Source organism: Cynoglossus semilaevis, chromosome 11 (genome assembly GCF_000523025.1).
Source record: "Cynoglossus semilaevis isolate Cse_v1.0 chromosome 11, Cse_v1.0, whole genome shotgun sequence".
Lineage (NCBI taxonomy): Eukaryota > Metazoa > Chordata > Actinopteri > Pleuronectiformes > Cynoglossidae > Cynoglossus > Cynoglossus semilaevis.
Window position 1 is genome coordinate 1172171 of NC_024317.1, and position 18772 is coordinate 1190942.

General features: G+C 42.4%; 2 protein-coding genes across 4 annotated transcripts in view; both read right to left on the reverse strand.

Annotated features, from left to right (window-relative positions):
* Positions 1-6: 6 nt before the first annotated feature.
* Positions 7-10750, reverse strand: rbm6 (RNA binding motif protein 6). Of its 3 annotated transcripts, none has more exons than XM_008319677.3 (23): positions 10596-10750; positions 9981-10053; positions 8023-9508; positions 7837-7926; positions 7686-7755; positions 6790-6863; positions 4706-4777; positions 4311-4599; positions 4027-4184; positions 3816-3916; positions 3657-3726; positions 3475-3550; positions 3331-3380; positions 3125-3245; positions 2347-2444; positions 1792-2115; positions 1562-1711; positions 1387-1452; positions 1066-1302; positions 897-971; positions 468-550; positions 281-332; positions 7-187 (listed from the first exon to the last, which is right to left on the reverse strand). In XM_008319677.3, exons 2-23 carry the CDS (start codon positions 10031-10033, stop codon positions 95-97), a joined length of 3888 nt encoding a protein of 1295 aa, XP_008317899.1. In that variant the 5' UTR covers positions 10034-10053; positions 10596-10750; the 3' UTR covers positions 7-94. The 3 variants fall into 3 exon arrangements, with proteins under 3 accessions (XP_008317899.1, XP_008317897.1, XP_008317898.1); XM_008319675.3 differs by having other exon boundaries at positions 879-971; XM_008319676.3 differs by having other exon boundaries at positions 879-971; positions 10572-10658.
* A 1448-nt stretch (positions 10751-12198) lies between these two features.
* Positions 12199-18772, reverse strand: part of LOC103385715 (caM kinase-like vesicle-associated protein) — an 11024-nt gene continuing 4450 nt past the window's right edge. The window contains exons 2-11 of the mRNA XM_008319678.3: positions 16672-16792; positions 16456-16587; positions 15415-15489; positions 14685-14823; positions 14420-14540; positions 14188-14263; positions 13969-14105; positions 13806-13884; positions 13531-13618; positions 12199-12804 (exon numbers count right to left, since the gene is read on the reverse strand). Of these exons, the coding sequence (XP_008317900.1) occupies positions 12505-12804; positions 13531-13618; positions 13806-13884; positions 13969-14105; positions 14188-14263; positions 14420-14540; positions 14685-14823; positions 15415-15489; positions 16456-16587; positions 16672-16766 (1242 nt within the window). The 5' untranslated portion in view covers positions 16767-16792 and the 3' untranslated portion in view covers positions 12199-12504. The remainder of the gene's footprint in view (positions 12805-13530; positions 13619-13805; positions 13885-13968; positions 14106-14187; positions 14264-14419; positions 14541-14684; positions 14824-15414; positions 15490-16455; positions 16588-16671; positions 16793-18772) is intronic.

Below are 18772 nucleotides of genomic sequence, written 5' to 3' on the forward strand. Positions count from 1 at the left end.
GGTGGGGGGTGGGGGGGGGGGGGGGGGGGGAGGTTGCAGTGACTCCTCGTGACCCCATGTCCTTCATATTTCATAAATCAGGTTTGAACATTGTTCACTCCAGTTCTTTGAACCGGGCGTACATGGCCTTGCGACAAAGCTGCTTGTAGGCGCCGCTGTCCCAAACAACGGGTTCTTTCTTTTTCTTCTGCAAATAAAAAAACAAATGCAGAAGAAATAAATACCAACAAATACATTAAAAGGTGTGACATGTGACGTTTGAATGAAGCTTCACACAAACCTGAACGGGTTCGGCTCCTAACCCAGGCCTCTCACTGACTCCTCTTCCTTCGCTACAAAGAGAAAACAATTCTGATCAACATCTCAAAACTTTAGACTTATTATTTGATGTCGATATATTTGATTAAAACGACGATGCGTTTTTCATTTATGGTCATTTATGTACAAGTGCGTCAGCGTTGACCTACCGAGGGCCTTCAGCCCAGTGCTGCTGATGCTGGTGGTGTTTTTTTCTCTTCTGCTCTGGCGATCTTGTTTCTTTAACGTTCATCTGGGAAACGCACAGACACTGAAGTATTCAACGCCCAGCAAGTGTTTACGAAGGCTTCAGCTTCAGGTCAGACGCCCAGCGCGCCTCACTGAGCGCAGGACGGTTAGTCAGTCTACAACTGGGCTGTAGACTGACTAACACGGCTGAGAACAGCTTTACCAAATGTTTTTATGACAAACCGGTGTGGTTATGACAAAACTCCAACAACTGACACAAAAGTTTAGTTTTACTTTTGCACAAAATTCTTGACATTTTTCCACATTATTCAATCATTTGGATCCATTGAAAAAAATCACACCTTGTGCTTAAGAAGAAGTTTCAGTCCTACCTTGAAGGTTTTCTTTACCTCTCTCTCCTGGTTTTCGAGTGCCTCCAGCTCTTTCTTCGACCTCTTGATCTTTAGGTGGATTTCCATATTTTGCTGTTGACAAAACAAAACTGTTATGAGGCCTTTTTTTTTTTTTTAAAGTCAACCATCGACAGCCTTTTTTTCTACAGACGTGGGACTGACGTACTTTGTGCAGGTCGGACAGCTGCTGGTGTCGGATCAGAGCGTCCTTGTTGGGGAACTGCCTTCTACACAGTAAACAGGCCATTTTCTTCCAGTCTGTCAGTTTGTCTTCTTTGTCTTTAGACTGAAAGGCTTGACTGTTCTGACTGTTCTTAACATCTTCCTCTCTGTCCTCTTCAACCTCTTCATCACTGCCGGCACCGTAATCTGATACCAACAATCCCAGGGAGCCCATTGGACGCTGAATGAATTACAAATAATTATCAGTGAAACAGACAGGGGGCGCTGAGACAGAGACAGTGAGGAGAACAGCAGGGGGCATCACCTTAGACTTTTCATCTTTCTTCGGTGGAGCCATGGGCTTCTTAAAAAGATCGTCACCACCAGAGACCTGAGATAAAAACAAATATATATTTACACAAGAAACTGTTTTTAACTGTGTTAAATCTATTAATCACCACAGTTACAATTGTTTAGAATCAAAGGTCAAATTCACTGACCTTTCTCTCAAAGATGGCGAAAGCAGCATCAGCCGACTTGGACTGCTTCTTGTCATCGTCCATTCCGGTCTTCAGCACGGGCGATGGGGATCGGACACTTTCCTTTTGACGATTCTGAATTTTGGCCCAACGCTCCATATCCTTCATGATCTGCAAACGTCGGATATTAAAACAACCCTTTTCTCCAAACTCTCCAAAGTCAAAAGACATCAGTGCACGTGAAGTAGTACCTTGACGGCAGCAAGACTCTTGGGCTTGTCTTCCTTGTCCTTCTTCACAGACTCCTCGTCCTCCTTCTTCTCAGGAGTCGTTGCAGAAACGGAGGCGGCCTCTGGAGCGGACGGGTGAGCTGGATCTGTTCCAGGGGGAGACAGTGCAGACGACTTCCTCATTTCTAAGGGAGCGTCTGCAGCCGGGTTGGAGAGAATGGCTCGATCTTCAGCCGTCATAGTCACCGACGGCGTCTCTGCAGAGCTGCCTGCTGGAACCGGAACGTACGTCTTCGACACTGGATCCCAGTACAGGTAGTCCTGAGTTTGAGCATTGTAGAAATACTACACCAGCACAAAAAAGATACACGATAAAAGGGTTAGTTAAAAATGTATAATTATCATATATTATACAAAAAAGATAAGATAGAAGGATTGGTTAAAAATGTATAATTATCATATATTAGCAAATATATTTTTGTTTGGGCTCTAACTTGAAAATGACATCACAGCAAATCCTTTTAAAACCAAACGAGTCAAACATATGGAATAATACGTGAGAGTCAACATCCTCACCCTAGAGTTGGGGTCATAATACAGAGTTGTCTCGGGGTCGTAGTAGAATCCTGAAGTGGAGTCGTATAAATAGCTGGACATGTCTGGGACTTCAGAACCTGAACGTATGGAGGCAAAATAAATACAAACAGAAATACTTATACAGTCGCTCACAAGAAACTAACTTTTATGTTGAAGTTTGTTTTGTTTTGGAAAGAGCATGACATTTTATGACCTTATGTCTGTTTATAATCATTTTAAAAACATGATCCTGTTCATTTTCTGTCACAGAAATCATGAGGAAAAATCACTGACATCACCTCTGCCAAAATAAAGCCAACTTCAGAGAAAGGACAGGTGAAGCACCTAAACCCAATAAGGTGTCAAATTACAGATATTGTTTAATGATCAACTGGAAGTGGGTGAAGACATTTTAGGAAGTTATTATTTATATTATGGTTTTATTCTGGTTAAAAAAAAAATTTAAATGAAGAACATAAACAGAGAGCTGTGTTACAGCAGCTGCTTCTTTGAAATGAAATCCTCAGGTCAGACAGAGAACATTCTCAACCCACAGGTGTTTATATTGTCTTAGCTCTTTCAGAGATTGGTAGATTTGTGTTCATCTAAGTCACTGTGTCACCTATCACCACGGAGCGCTGCTGTGGATTTATTTGTGACAGTGCAGTTAAAACACTAGGTTAAAATCAAGGCCTCACCGCTGCCGTACGTCTGTGGTTCATCTGCCGTGGCAGCCATACCGGTAGCATACAACACTAGGTTAAAATCAAGGCCTCACCGCTGCCGTACGTCTGCGGTTCATCTGCCGTGGCAGCCATACTGGTCGACTCTGTGGGCGCCTGAGATCCACCGGTGTGAAAAGACGGATCCATGGTTTGACTCTCGGCGTAGCCATGTCCCTGCGAGGTGTTAAAGACACGAGTGATCGGTGACTTAGCTGTGACACGAGGTTTCTTTATCACTGCGTTCTGATTAAAAACCTACCTGGTTCACGCCCAGATCTGAGGACAGGTTGGTTCCACCCATTAACTGACCTGCAGACACAAGATTCAGTTATTATTATTATGCAAACAGTTGAGCGATGAGTTAAGCTGTAAAAAAAATATATAATAGACTGTGAACAGTCACCTGGTGTTACAGCAGGAGCAACAGGAGCAGCAGGTGGAGGGAGAGAATACTGCTGAGGTTGGGAGAACTGATGCAGCTGGAATGACAACAGAGAGAGAAAAAAAAAATCAGTTTACCTAAAAAATCTGTTCCGTTTCTCTAGATGATTCTGGATCAAATCTCACTGAAGGTTGAAAACTCACCCCCACCATGCTGGGCTCAGGTGGACACCCAAGAATAGACGTGTTAGGCTTGTCAAAATCTCTCCTTAAACTGAAACAAGGAGAAAATGATGTTAAGAGACAGAAACATTCTGTACCACAGATGAGACAAACTTTGAACTTTGACATTTCAACCCTCACTTCTGGTTTTTCAGGGGTTTAGCAACCTCGGCGTAAACTCTGACTCCATCGACGTAGAGCGGTCTGGGTTTGGTGAGCAGCTCAACCAGACGTGTCACTTGCTGCAACAGACCACATTTCTGTTAGTGCTGAGGCAACGCTGCACAAAAAGACTATCATCGCTCTGCAACATCATTGAAATTCAGTGCCATAACGGGTTCCACGTACGAACCTCGTGTGAATCCATATCCACGAAGCAGAAGCACTTGGCTCCAGGTGTCTTGCCCTTGACTAGACGCACATTTCTTTCATCCAGGTAGGCGTAGGGATCCAAGGCCTTGAGGATGGTCTCTACTGTGGTGGTGGCCTTCACGTTCTTTATAATCATAGCTGCACAGTGACAGAATTGACAATACTTTTCAGTCGTTTCAGTCATATGTTACACTAAATAGTTGCTAAAGCTAAAAAAAATAAAAAAAATAAATCACAGAACACCAGAATGTTTGCTCCATGTACTTTTACTGTCTTTAAAGACTGATCCAGTGTGGAGGGGGTTTTGGGGAGGATGGCCGTGACCTCCCCAGGACTCTCCCTGCTGCTCCCTGTCTTGCTGCTGCTGTTGCTGCTGCTGATCCACCTGCTGCTGCCAAGCCTCTGGAGTCAGGTCAGAGTTGCGGGGCCATAGGTCATGGGGCAGTGGGTCCACAGGAGCTCTAGGTTGGGTGTCACTCGGGTTAGTGTTAAAGTTCTCTGACGGTACATCTGATGGGGGCAACTGGGGGTCCTGGGGTTTGGGAACTAATTCCTTGAAAATAAAGATAAAACAGAGACAGAATAAAGACAGAATAAAAGTCAATAAAATATCCCGTCTTTTGAGAGTATAGTAATATTTTCCCTCTCACTACACCTACATGGACTCGTTCGTGCTTTTCTGGTTGGACGAATTTCATGGACGCTGTTCTAGTGCCAACCTTTAGAGATCCCTGAAAAGAGAGCAGAAGAGATAAATCAGCATCAGGCAACACCGGAGACTCGCACTTACAAGAACACCTATGATGTGCACTTAGGCAGGTTTAGTCCTCCTCGTCACTGTGAGGATAAAGTGGACTAAGTCTTTACATTGGTGTGCAAAACCAAGGGTCGGGAATCATGCTTTACACAGCCTATCGTTTCCATCGTGCTGCAGTAACAGACAGGTGGTCTGAACCTCTAGGTGACCTCAGCTTCCATCTTTTGTCTGACTAACGTCTGTTCAGTCCAACCCTGGTTCCTAATAATTCTAGGAATGAAGGTTTGCGTGACTTCTCTCTTCAGCAGTGTCTTCCTAACACAACCCTCCACATTCAACGTAAGCCATTATTGTAATGTTCGGGCTTAGACACACAGCAGGATATGAAGTTGGGACGTTTATAATTGGAAGCCAACTCCATTCCCATGGGATAAACACTTTCACACAACACTTGAATAAGTGTATATAGAAAATCCCTTCCTTGAAAACCGTTCAGATTGGAATCAAAACTCACTATCAAAACTCAAACAACAACTGAACCAAGGCCAGGGCAGGTCCACCAGCTCACGAGGACAAAGTGTCTAAAAACTGTCACCAAAGAAGGACTGCATCATGTTATATGTTGTTATTCTCTCCAAACCAATACCAAAAACACACAGCCCGTCCCTTCAGTTAAATTCAGCATTGGAAAAACAAACATAAAAACCCAGTTCCACTGCAGTCTCTTCTTCTGCTTTTTAAACTATTGAAATAAACAGCACAAAAGGCTGAAGACCGTATGAGGTCGAGAACGAGAACTCCATTCTTTTATCAAAGAGAAATCAAAAGGAAGAATGAACTTCATCCATTCTTTTATCAAGGAGAAATCAAAAGGAAGAATGAACTTCAAGTGTTTGCAACAGTGAGAAATGTTCAAGCGAGATCCACTGAAGTAGGTTTGAAGGAAAAGTCCAAGAAAGACGAAACAAAAAAAAAATTACCAATGAAAAACTGCCACAGATGCAGTGCAGCCACACTGTGGTCTTTTCTGACACTGTATATGAAGAAAGACTAAGAAGGAAATATTTGCATCACCTATACAATAAAATACCTCAACGCAGTGTGTCAAAATAAAAGAAAGGTGTTGACAGAGGTTTGAGGAAAAGAAAGATAAAAGTTTAGGTTGCAGCTTCATCTCACCACGATGACAAAGCTGTGCAAACTCCAGGGAACGTAAGAAACTGTTGTTTTTGTGCCTGCACCAAAGCAGTGATGCAACCCATTTGGTAGAGCGACCGCCATCTCCTGAATCTTAAGATGAAGGACAACTCATCGAGACAGAAAAGGAATGTGACAGTGTAGAGCTCAAACACAGACGTGTGTCAAATCTGTCTCAACTTTGTCAGATAGCAGCGTGACATCCTTCAGCTGTGCATTTAGTGGCGACTGTATGAGAGAACAAGTGGTGTTTCTAAGAGAACCGTCGCCATCTGCAACGACTCAACAAACAAAAAACCAAGAGCTAGAAGTGTCTGTGACTTTGACTCTACTGATTAACGCCTGAGAACCATAAAGCTCTGCTCTCAACAAGGTCTGAAGATAATGAAAAAAACAAAGTGCACAGAGAGATGCCAATCTCTTCTAGTGACACACTATATCAATAAATCAACACCGTAACACACTTTACCACATGTAAAAACGTACCACAAAACACATCCTTGTTCAAGGATTCTGTGCTAACAAACTAACTTAAAGTCAATCTAATTCTAGGCGAGTGGAAAAGCACAACACACGTTGTAATCATATTATCTCGTAAAGTCCAGATGTGAATATCCAAAAACATTCACACTGAATTTAGTCTCCTTGGTTCAAGTTATTGGACTTAAAACAGGAGTTATTCTCATGTTCCCAGATTCTCCCCCTCCCCATCTGATTAGAAACCCCTTTCAACCCCTTCGTAATCCTGATGTGAGAGACGGCCTCAGTAGAGAGACGAGGATGGGCCACCTTGTTGGACTCCATGAAGTGGACAGCATCCTCGAGGTTTAAAAACTCCACATAGGCGGTATCGTAGCTGTAACCTGGGGACAGCATTTGAAATACAAATGGGTTTTGTTAGTCAATGCCAGAAATGTCACCTACTGTAACACAAAACACACCAGTTGGTGAACTGATCGAGTACAATGCGAATTTTACCCCCCGTTAGCCCACACGTACCTTGTCTTGGAACACATTTGAGTTTGTTTTTTTTTTTGTTTTTGAGATTTTTTTTTTATCTACCAAGTCTACCGATGATCGTATCAGACTTTGTTATTACAAGATCTAACAGAATAAAGCCTTACTAGGTTTATTCAACACTGATGTAGCCAGCAACTGCATTGAACACATCATGGAGACGGGAAAATTTGTATTGGATATTAATGTAAAAGTAACGCAGGACATCCAAAGTCTTTTGGTGGCTAATATTGTGCAGTGAAGAATAAAAAAATAAAACATAAAAAGGTCCAAATCTGGTAAGAAAACCTTTCCCTCAAATGCAGACATTTGATTCAGCAGAGAAACAAAATACTGATCATGTAGTTTCCATTTCAGAATTAAGGTGGCACTCACTTTTCCTAAATGACTTTTTAGTCAGTCACCAGGTCAGAGGTCGTTCACCATAGCTCCTTAAGCTGTGATTGTCTGGTAAATCTCAGACAATGACCCTGCATCCTCCAGCTTGAAGGATGACTTCAAGGACCCACACCCCATTTCATGAGCAATTTCACACAGACCAGCAACAACAGAAACCTTGATCGTCAACATAAGCGATTGCGGAGTTTCGAGTGTCGTAAAGAGCGAAATGTCGAGATATGGGCGATCGATTGCCTCAAAGGTTTGAAGAAAAAACATTTGAATCTTACCTGGCACAACATTTTTGACTTTCATCCCCTGCAAAGGAGCCCCATCACGGACCACAAAGGCGCCAAGGATCTGCAAAACAAGTTGTCAACTGATAATCAAACATCTCCCACAAACAATAACGTAGTATTTCAATTATATCTGGTCAATTACCTGCTCCATCGTTGCGGTCTTTGGAATACCAATGATGGATATTGTATTGGACACCTTCTCTTCCACTGACGCACTCCTGTAATCTTGGTCCTTTTACAGACATTTGGATACATTTGAATTAAAAACTCAATGTCCTTTAAAACTGTATACAATTCAATAAATAATAATAAAAAAAACAACACTAACCTGACAACCAGATTGACTAAATTTTGAAGGTGGGATAGGTTTGGACTCAGGAATCAGTTTCTCTGTTGGTGGAAGCTCATCACGTTTGTAATCAAACGTTCCCACAGACCCAGTTCTGTAATCGATGTCTCTGTAGTCTTGATCTTTGACCTGCACGGTGCTGCTGCTTTGAAAATCATGACCCATCTTACCCCCAGTGGCACATGGACTGTCTTCCAACCCTTTAAAACGTTCATTCGGCTCCTCACTCCTCTCCTGTGATTTATTTTGATTATCCTTTGGATGCCTTTCTTCAAGCCAACGTTTACCGTCATTACTTCTACCAAATGGTGCAGTGAAGCGACCTCTCTCCAAAGGCTGATTTTCTTGTGGGCAATTCCCACCAATTTGTGGAGAGTTGTTGACAGGAAAGTGGCCATCACGCGGAAAGCGGATATCATTTCTTGGAAACTCACCAGATGGCCTTCCTCTTTCTTGAAAAGACAGTGGATCTCGAACATTAACATCTCTACCAAACCCTACAGGAAAGTTTGGTTCACATATTTCTCCAATACCTTTTGGTGCATTCACAAAAGAGGTTTTATCCTTTTGTCGGTTCTTCCATTCTTCAGCAAGAGTCATCTCTTCGCCACATCGATAATCCATGAGGGGGCTACCACTTGGCTCTTGACATGTCCTATCTCTGGAGGCATCATCAGCACCTGTAAATCCTAATCGTTGCGGGCCAGGAGCAACTGAGGACATATCTGAACCCCTATGATCCACTGAGCCAACATTACTGCCAAACCTTAAGGGTGATCGGTCTCTAGCTCTAAAGTCACCTGATGATTCTGGGCGATTTCTGAAGTCCATATCTGAATCAAATTCACCTCTTGGATTAAAAGGCGGCGGCCCTCCCCTTCTGTCAAAGTCCATTCTTCTCCTTTCATGTGGGGGAAAGTTCATATTATACCGATCACCTTCTCCAGAACCCATAGGAGGTAATTCATGCATGTCTCTAAACCCATCCTGTGTATTCATTCGATCAGTTGGAAACCCTCTTCTTCCTTCACCATTGGGATTATTGAACTGTGGCATGTTGGGATGGAACGAGTCTCTTTCTCTTATATCATTAAATTTGTTGTGTTGATCCCAAGGGGCTTTACCCCTTCCCTCCATGTCCGATTCATTCCTGTTTGGGCCCATGAAACCAGTGTTGTTGATCAATTTTTCCCTGATGGAATTTTCAAATTGCTTTCTGAGGCTGAAATCTGGTTTTTCTCCCCATCTCATGGCCTCCCTGTTTGGCTCTCTACCCCTCATATCACATGGCTCCATACTACGGCCTCTCGGGGGTGGTCCATCCATCCTTCTCATGTCCATAGGAGGCAGATCCAGAGGTCTTGGGCCCATGAGACCCATAGAACCCATATTCATGTCATCTCTACCTCTAAAATTAGGCATGGGGTGATCTCTGCCCCCAAACATTTCTCCACGTTGATTGCCACTAGAACACATAAGAATATATTAGTCAATGATTTAGACTGTATGCATAAAATTAACCAATCCCTTGGGGCTATTACAAGCACCATCTTTTGAAATCCGCTTTTACGATTGTAATGGCCGTTATCAATTACCACTGGATTATTTATTGTTAAACATCTTTTCAGCAGCTCTGATTAATATATATTATAATAATATATATAATATTATATATTAACACACACAAATTAACAGCATAGTCAACTGTACTTGTCAACCTGTACCAATATTACACTGCTGTGTTTTACTAGTGTTTGTGTCAACCAGATCTGATAACCATAGTAACAATTGACACACGTATTGTTGGCATTTTAATACCATGTCAACGACGTAAACGGTTATAAATAACGCACTCCATTTGTAATCGTGTCCGACATGATGTTTACTAACACCAGCTCCCAACGATGCTAAATATTATACGTTATTTAAACCCTTACCGAAAGGCGGGTCCTCCTCGTTGTCTTGGTCCTGGCCCTGGTCCATCCCACATGTTTGCGACTGATATCCTGTCTGAAATCAAAATCAAATCATTTTTTTGATTCATAATTGTTTCCGGGAAAGTTGGCCCTGTAGTCGTGGTTTAGCCAAAAACAGAATATGGAGATAAAGGGCTTGGCTTAAGAATTCTTAAACAAAAACAAAAAAACAGACCAGTCACATCAGACTATGATATTGCAGTTGGGTCAGTTAAAGTGGGCGGTGGGATCGCTAATTCTAGCCCGGTAGCTATTAACAGATTTACGCTAGGCCTCTGTAAGCTGATTAACCTGAAAGTATTTGTGTCCAATTCAATACGCACAATAGAACGCTTAAGTAAAAATTAAGACAGAAATATGTCCCATATGTTTCAGCCTGACCTGACAGCGAACTAAAGACTATAATAGTCATAGAGCTAAGTGTTACGCTAGCCGAGCTAGCGCCGCTTTGCTAGCGTTGCCGTTTATAGAGCAAACTCATTGCGTCATTTTGGAAAAGGAAATTGTCGTTTTTTAAAATAAGTATAGTAACAAAATGTATTTTGCGCGTACAATATTATTTAGATGATGTCTTACTTCTTCTTCGACCTCCGTTTCGACACCGAACAGATCCCTGGCGTCTCTCCCTGAAAAACTAAAAATGGAGACGGCTTCTTCTTCTTCGTGTTTGATGGCTGTTCAGCGTGACATACGCTTTGGCGCCACACTCTGCCCCGGAGTTCTTCTGTAGAACTTTATGTTTACCATTAAAGCTGGCAAATAGTCAGCTTTAAAAATCAAAACGAGGCTCCCTCGGTCTACTTTTGTGTTTCTTAGGACATTTTTAGATATCATGCCCCCCCCACCTGACCCGAAAAACCATTACACGAATTACCTTATATTTAAACATTTAAATGATGTTCTGCTTTTGCGAAAAGAAGCCAAAACCTGGACTAATTTTCACCTAATTAGAATCAGGACCTAATACCTTTGATGCACAATTTTGACCTGTCGCCTGTTATGTTACACCTATGGTTTTGTTAAATGTTCTAACTCTACAGTTTAAAAACTACATTTTTAACCCCTTTAAGAGCTCCCTCGGTCTACTTTTGTGTTAGTAAAATGTAGTAAAAACTACATTTTTAACCCCTTTAAGTATTATTTTAGCACTGTACTACCTTTTTGTGATATACATGCCTCTTTACAAATATAATCTGGATTTTTAATCTCTTTCGTTTATTTACTTACGCACTTTTTTTTACAACTGCTTTCATTCTAAAATATTTTTCTACTCAAAAAAATATTAGAAACGGTTTCAGCAACATCAGTATTGCTCATTTTAATCATTCACAAGCACTGTAGCAACTAGTTAGCTCAGCTAAATGTTGCTAAATACACATGTAAATTAAAAATACACATGTATACAATGCAAATATACATAGCAGTACGGTATCTGGACTCGGCAATAAACTCTGTATTTTACTAATTACAAGTGACAACACAAATACAGCTAAAACAACACTCCACATAAAATGTTCTAAACCTAGTTTTCTGTGTTTTAAAGTGTGAAGGTGACAGAACACAATCATCAGAACACAACACCATTAGACTAAACAGAAGAACAAAAGGAAATTTGCTAAAACATTTCAAAGAAACTAGTAAGCTTTTGTAATCTATTTTCTTTTTAAACACTACGGCAACAAATATTAAGGCACTTTAACTTAAAAATATACTTTCTTGATGTCTTAAAATTCTGAATTGACTATAAATGCACTGTACTGGAAACAGTTTTAGGAACCAGTCTCAAATATCTCACAATTTTGAAGAACTGGCCAGAATGGCCTAAGTCACTTTAGATTTGTTTTAATGATAGATTCCAGCAGTAAATGACAGGATTGTGACCAAATATGTCTCTGTTTAAGGTATGGTTTTGAAAGCATTAACTCGAACACAGGAGCTGACTTTAAGATAATAAAGATTGTTATCTGAAGGTAATAATTTGACTTCTTGAAATCAATATCGTTATGACTGTTTTTATCAAATGTTTCAACTCAAAATTTTAAGTCACAAGACTTAAACTCAAAATTCGCAAGTTCTGCGTCTGGAAACTAGCAAAATCTCTGAACAGACGAATACATCTATATACAAAAAGCAGATGAATAAAGATGGTGGTTTGGCTAAACTACACAGTTCTGTTTTGTTTTGTTTTTTTTGTTTGTTTTTTTTAACAGTTCTTAAGAAAAGGAAACAAAGAAGAAGAGCTACTTTGCAACTATCCTTAAAGGGACTTGAACATAAAACAACAAGGGAGACTGGACAACAACTACTCAATAGACCAATCAGTACAGAAGGCAAAAAGAGATGAAATGCATGGCAATGTGAAACAATTCTGCAAACTATGGCGAGCCAATCATCATAGATGTGGTATCATCATGCCAAGTTCATTGGCTATAACGTGTGTGTGCTTTTCAGATGGCGAGGCTCCGCCCCCTCGGCCGATCGACGCCTAATCTCCCTCTCTTTCAGGCATCACTTGAGGAACGTCGCCGTTGCACCGTGACTGAGGCTGCTCCTCCGGCTGGGCCGCACTGGGCAGGGTGAGGGTGGGGGGGTTGGGAGTCTGTGTGTCGGGGGCCTTTTCACTCAGGGCGGCCTTTATGCTGGCGGCAAAACCCTCACTCTTGCCCCCAGGAGCGGGAGCAGGCGCACCGCCGGGCGTGTTTGGATCAGCCGCAGCCGCTGCCCCAGAGTCCGCCGGCTCAGAGGCCCTGAGTCTCTTCATCAGGGTAGTCACTCTGACAGCCTTCTGTTTATAACAGGAGAGTCAGAAACAATCAATGCCACTGACATGTGGGACACACACACACACACACGCGAGGTAATAAGATTCTGCAAATCCTCAGTAAAAAGTGATTATTGCAGCAGCATCATTCAGATGCTCAGATCAGATTTTATGCTCTGAAGACGCAGCTGAGAGGATTTTGAAATGACAGTCCAATAAAATATGAGACCAAAAACAGAGCTGAGAATGTGATTAAAGTTTTCCCGCTGAGCAGCCACTTTCTCCTCCACTCTCTCTGTCTTGGACGAGAGGAACATAAAACATGGGGGGCGGGGGTCGAACAGCGATCAGTACGATTCATTCAAGCTCAAGACAATGTGCTCAAAAGTTAAGAGCAATTAGAGATGTAACTGTATAATTAGTAAAAATATAATTAAAAATTCACGGTCGCTAACGATGGAATCAGCAGCTGTTGATTTAAACTCTTAATTACTGGAAAAACAATTGAAATATTTTACAGTGTAGCTGTAGATGAATCATAATTAATTCTGACTTATTATGACTAATGAAGAGAATCTGTACAGTAAAACGCTGGAACAGATTGTACATCTGTTTTATTTGTTTTCATATGTTTATTCTCAATATTTGACTTTTGTTTTTAATTAACAATAAAAATGTATTTTTTCCACATTTCTCTGTATGTTCCAAACTGTGATATTAATGCACAATGAAATACGTGAAGTGAAGTACCTTCCACTTGGCTTTGGCGAAGTTCTTTTCTATCTGCGCACAAACCCCATCCTTTATGTTCTTGTCTGAGGCAGCATTTCCAGAAATCCTGAGAGAAGAGCGAGACGTTTTTTTTTTTTCATCATATTATTAGAATCGTGACACATTTACAGCCTGATAAGTTTTTTTTCATCACATTATTCGAATCGTGACACATTTACAGCCTGATAAACAACTGCCTTCATTTGATTAACTCAACGTCCTTTCTTTTTATTTATTCATTTATTGATTTTTACCATTCATGGGCTATGGCCTCCTGTGCCGTCAGTCGCTGGTCTTGATCCACTTCCATCAAAGATGTCACTAATGTTTTGGCTGCAGAAACACGAGAGAGCATCAAACCCCCGGCCTGGTGTGTCAGAGTCAGTGGAACAACTTGACTCACTGCTGTTATCTTACCAGAGTCTGAGATGTCGTCCCAGTACGGTGAGTCAAACTCATAATCTCCAGACAGAATCTTCAGGAAGAGGTTTTTGTCCCGGTTGTCGGGGTCGTCATCTTCTGCGTCATCGTAGAAAGGAGGGTTTCCGGACAAACTGTCATTTGTCACAATGAGAAAACTCTGTTTACATCTGAAAACGATACGATACAAGTGCTGTTTAATGACAGCGGACTCACAGTATGTACATGATGACACCGATGGCCCAACAGTCCACAGGGCGTCCGTATCTCTGCCTGCCAACCACCTCAGGAGCTGAGAGCAGAAAATGAAAAACCAAAAAAATGAAAAATATGATCCAGTGACATATGCTGCAGACAGACTGCTCTCTACTGTGTGGTTACAATCCTGTTAAATGAACAAAAACAAAAAGAGTTGTACTGCATTGTGCAACATTATTACACCACTTGCCAAGATACTCCGGAGTCCCACATGGGTCCTTAATGAGTCCATTCTCCAGTTTTGCCAGCTGAAAGTCGCTGATAACAATTTTGGAGTGCTTCAGACGGTTGAAGTACACCAAGTTCTCCAACTGGTGAGTAAACAAAGACAGGAGCAGGCAGGGATTTTTGGAAGTCATTCTGTCCAAATGTTGAGGATTTCATTTCAAATCCAGTTTCATCACCCTGAGTTGCAATACCGCCGCTTTTCACCAGGTGTCAGCGTTGGGACATACCTTCAGATTTCTGTGGACGATTTTCAGAGAGTGCAGGTAAGCTATGGCCTCCAACACCTGCCTCATCACGTTGCTGGTGTCCCTCTCTGAGTAGTAGCCTTGATCTAGGATCCAGTCGAACACCTCTCTGCCCGTAGCCCTGAGGAGAAAAGACGGCGGGAAATATATTTCAGAAAAAAATGTGGTGGAAAGAAAAAGGAGGGAATCGTTGAATAATACATAAAAAATGAACTGAAAAGGAATTGGTTACAACTGTCAGTAGTTCTTCTGTAATACTGTACTATATAGTGTCAAAGTCACAGTGTGACTCATTGCAACCCACACAGGCTGCCACAGGAGGCGCCATCAGGGATATGTATATGTCCTCTGGGGCTCGAACCCCGGACCCTCGGCACGTAAGGCATTGTTATTGTTCAATTTTCTGGTTTTCGTCCGTCGTCAGTCGTTAATAAGGATTCTGATGGAACTCCAACTCCCCTGTTGTACATACTATTAGCTCGAGCTGCCTGGTGATAGCTATGAATTCTGGGTAGACTGAGATCTGCGCGTTCCTTCGGGCTTCATAACGTTTTATGACCAATTCTGGGCTTTTTGTTTCATCAGGTAAATGTGGAGCTTCGTCTGTCCAGCTCCGTGACACTGATTCTGGTTGAACGTAGAGGTCGGAATTTTTTTTTTTTTTTTTTTTTCTGATCGGTGTGAGACGTAGAATATTCCCTGTGATACTCACAGCTCCAGAAAGAGGAAGTACTCTTTCTTAGTTTCAAAAGCGTCCACCAGCTGAAGGATGTTGTGATGTTTCACCCTTAGAACGACAGAGAAAAAAAGTATTAACTGTTGTTATTAACATGTAAACATTTGGTCAGAAACTATTAGTTATAAACACATTTACTTTGTTTTTTATATATGGTGTTAAATGGAAATAAAACTGCACCAAATATACGTCACACCTTAAATATATATAAATATTTATATTTATTACTGTTACTGCTCCTGCTGCTGCTGCTACTGTTACTGCTGCTGCTGCTGCTACTGCTGCTGTTACTGCTACTGCTGCTGCTGTTACTGCTGTTACTGCTGCTGCTGTTCCTGCTGCTGCTGTTACTGCTGCTGCTGCTGCTACTGCTGCTGTTACTGCTACTGCTGCTGCTGTTACTGCTGTTACTGCTGCTGCTGCTGGTACTGCTGCTGCTGCTGCTGCTGTTACTGTTGCTGCTGCTGTTGCTGCTGCTGCTGCTGTTACTGTTGCTGCTGCTGCTGTTACTGCTGTTGCTGCTGCTACTGCTGCTGCTGCTGCTGCTGTTACTGTTTCTGCTGCTGCTGTTACTGCTGCTGCTGTTCCTGCTGCTGCTGTTACTGCTGCTGTTGCTGCTGCTGCTGTTACTGTTGCTGCTGCTGTTGCTGCTGCTGTTACTGTTACTGCTGCTGCTGCTGCTGTTACTGCTGCTGATGCTGTTACTGCTGCTGCTGTTACTGTTGCTGCTGCTGTTACTGCTGCTGCTGCTTTTACTGCTGCTGCTGCTGTTACTGTTTCTGCTGCTGCTGTTACTGCTGCTGCTGCTTTTACTGCTGCTGCTGCTGCTGTTAATGCTGCTGCTCCCGTGCGGCTCTCAGGGAGTGTATTAAAATACTAAAGCCTAGTGGATTTTGACACGTTTTCTTTGTGCTCGACTTCAGCGGCAGCGAGGACTGGGCTGATTATTTGTGGAGCGCGGCGCCGCCTCAGAGCTGTGGGATTTATTATGAGGAGATAAAAAAACACATCACTTACATCTTTAAGATCATTATCTCGTTCTTAGCAGCCTTCCGCACTTTTCTCCCGTCCTTTTTGTGGAACTTTTTGCAGGTGTACATTTTCAAGGTGTTCCTATCCTTGGCTCGGAATATCTCGCAGAACTCCTCCCTGTGGGAGAGGCGGGAAGATGAAGACTAAACCTGAGCTAAAACACAGAAAGTGTTGAAGCCTTCACGACAAGCGTGTACTCACGCTTTAACCATTTGTCCGAGGTCATACTTGTCGGTGACCTCTGTGGGGCTGTTGTAGTCCTTCTTCTCCCCAAGTGTCAGACAACCAAATGGCATGGCAGCTCCGGCCTTTTAGGAATAACCTGTGTGAGCAAAAGTAAGCAAAATCAAATCAAACCAGAGCGGGAGCGGCTGGAGCTGAAGTCGTGCTCATAAATAACACAAAAGTGCATGTGCGGCTGGTTCTGGTGTCGTCGTTCATCCTCAGGAAATCAATCCACCGGTGTCTGCGGGAGCAGAGCTCCACAGAAACGGCCGTGGTCGTCGGAGCTCTGTCGGCGTGCCGTGGTTGATTCTTTCCTCCTTTCTGTGAGTCAGCTGTGAAATGCCGCAGCATCTATCTGCTCTTCACATTCACACGGACCTGACCCTCCACTGCAGCTGTGGCTCTGGTTTTATTGTGGGGAAAAATAAGCACTGAAAAAAGTTCAGACTCCGGAGATTTCACAGTTTTTTTTTTCTTCCAGCGATAACGTGACTCGAACGACTACGATCGATCTGCACCGTGGTTTGAATCCTGTCGTCAGCGAGTCTTCATTTCAGTCTCACATTTTCATTGTTGTAAAAGACACAAAAGCGCTGACCTACGACCCCTCGCCCCCTCCCTCCCCTGGGCTGGCTGTAGCTGTGGTACACTCAGAGTGTTGTCGGTTCAATTCCAGACTAAATCGGTGGTTGGTCTCCCGTGGGTAGAAGGTGTACAACAACGTTAGCTAAATTCAACTTTTCTGGTCAATAATCTACTGTTTACGCTTATTTATGAAACATGACCAAACGGTCACTCCGCCGACCAAATAACACAACTTAAAATTAGGGATGTGCGATAATATCGGCCGACCGATGTTAGCATGATTATGTAATATCTGATATATAATGTGCGTTATTGGGGGTTTTTTCCTGCGATAGTGAAAACCCGAACTCGATGCCTGGGTTTCGCCAAATGATGTGTGACCTATAAAATAGTTTTGGGGGAAAAACAGCTGCATATGAAAGTGGAAGTCACTAGATGGCAGCATTGCAGCTCATTTATTTAATCTATTTTATTAATCAGGAGATTTTACGCAGAAAATCATACAGTGGTTTGTACAGATGAATAAATTTATAAATAAAACCAGGTGTATATCAGTATCGGTCGACATCGGAAACAGAAATTACCAGGTCTATATCCGTATCGGTCGACATCGGAAACAGAAATTAAGTGTTTGGACAATATCGACATGTCGGCAAAAAAGTCAATATCGGACATCCTAACCTAAAATGAAGAAAAAATGAAGGAACAGAACAGACAACAAAAACTCCAGTCAGTGAAATTCACCAACGTTAAAATCTCTTTAACACATTTTACGCCAACATCACAGTTTGGCTGGAAAATGCTGCCGACTTTTTTTTCTTTTTAACGGACGCAGCGTCCGCGTTGCATAATTCACGACACGTTGTGTTTCGGTTTCCTCGTCTCCTCCCCCTATGGAGCCAAAGGTGACGGTACATGTACGACGGGATGTCGGCCTTTTGTTGCAGGTGAAGATACAACTTTAAATGCGGCGCTGTTGAATCACCGCTGCTGCTCCGAGGAGCACAGGTCTACCACTGAAGCTATTTTTTCCCGGTGACATGATAGGCTTGTACAGAGTCAGTCTCAGTTTTTTGGCAGAACTTCCAGTAGAAATGGCAGCCAGCACAGAAGAGTGGGAGTAGAGAGATTCTGACTGAGGTGATGTCTGCACTCTCAGTCAAAACTCTATCTGAGGCACAGATTTCTCCCCCAGATAACAACACGGAGTAAAATCTGCTGCACGGCGTAGAAACACGTGAAGAGGCTTCTCGGAGTAATGAATGGTAGGTGTGAACTAATGACTGGGAGCTGTGTGTGAATGATGGCGTCGTCTGCAAAGAAACACACCTCCCTCTGAGTTCTGATCGACAGAGTTCTAGTTCAGTTAGATGGAAAAACATACAAATAAAGACACTGGAGTTTAATAAACATTTAATGTTTGTCATTTTTATGACTTTTTTTTTTTTTTCCTGTAATGAAATTGAGTTTGGGTTAATTGGATTGGGCCGGG

What these genes read in the sequence shown, in the direction of transcription:
- rbm6 (XM_008319675.3), bottom strand. Translation starts at nt 10,033, where the DNA reads ATGTGGGATGGACCAGGGCCAGGACCAAGACAACGAGGAGGACCCGCC. An exon ending in TTAGTCAATCTGGTTGTCAG is followed by an intron (nt 7,927 to 8,022) that starts GTTAGTGTTGTT and finishes TGTCTGTAAAAG; the next exon opens with GACCAAGATTACAGGAGTGC. An exon ending in CAGATCTGGGCGTGAACCAG is followed by an intron (nt 3,246 to 3,330) that starts GTAGGTTTTTAA and finishes AACACCTCGCAG; the next exon opens with GGACATGGCTACGCCGAGAG.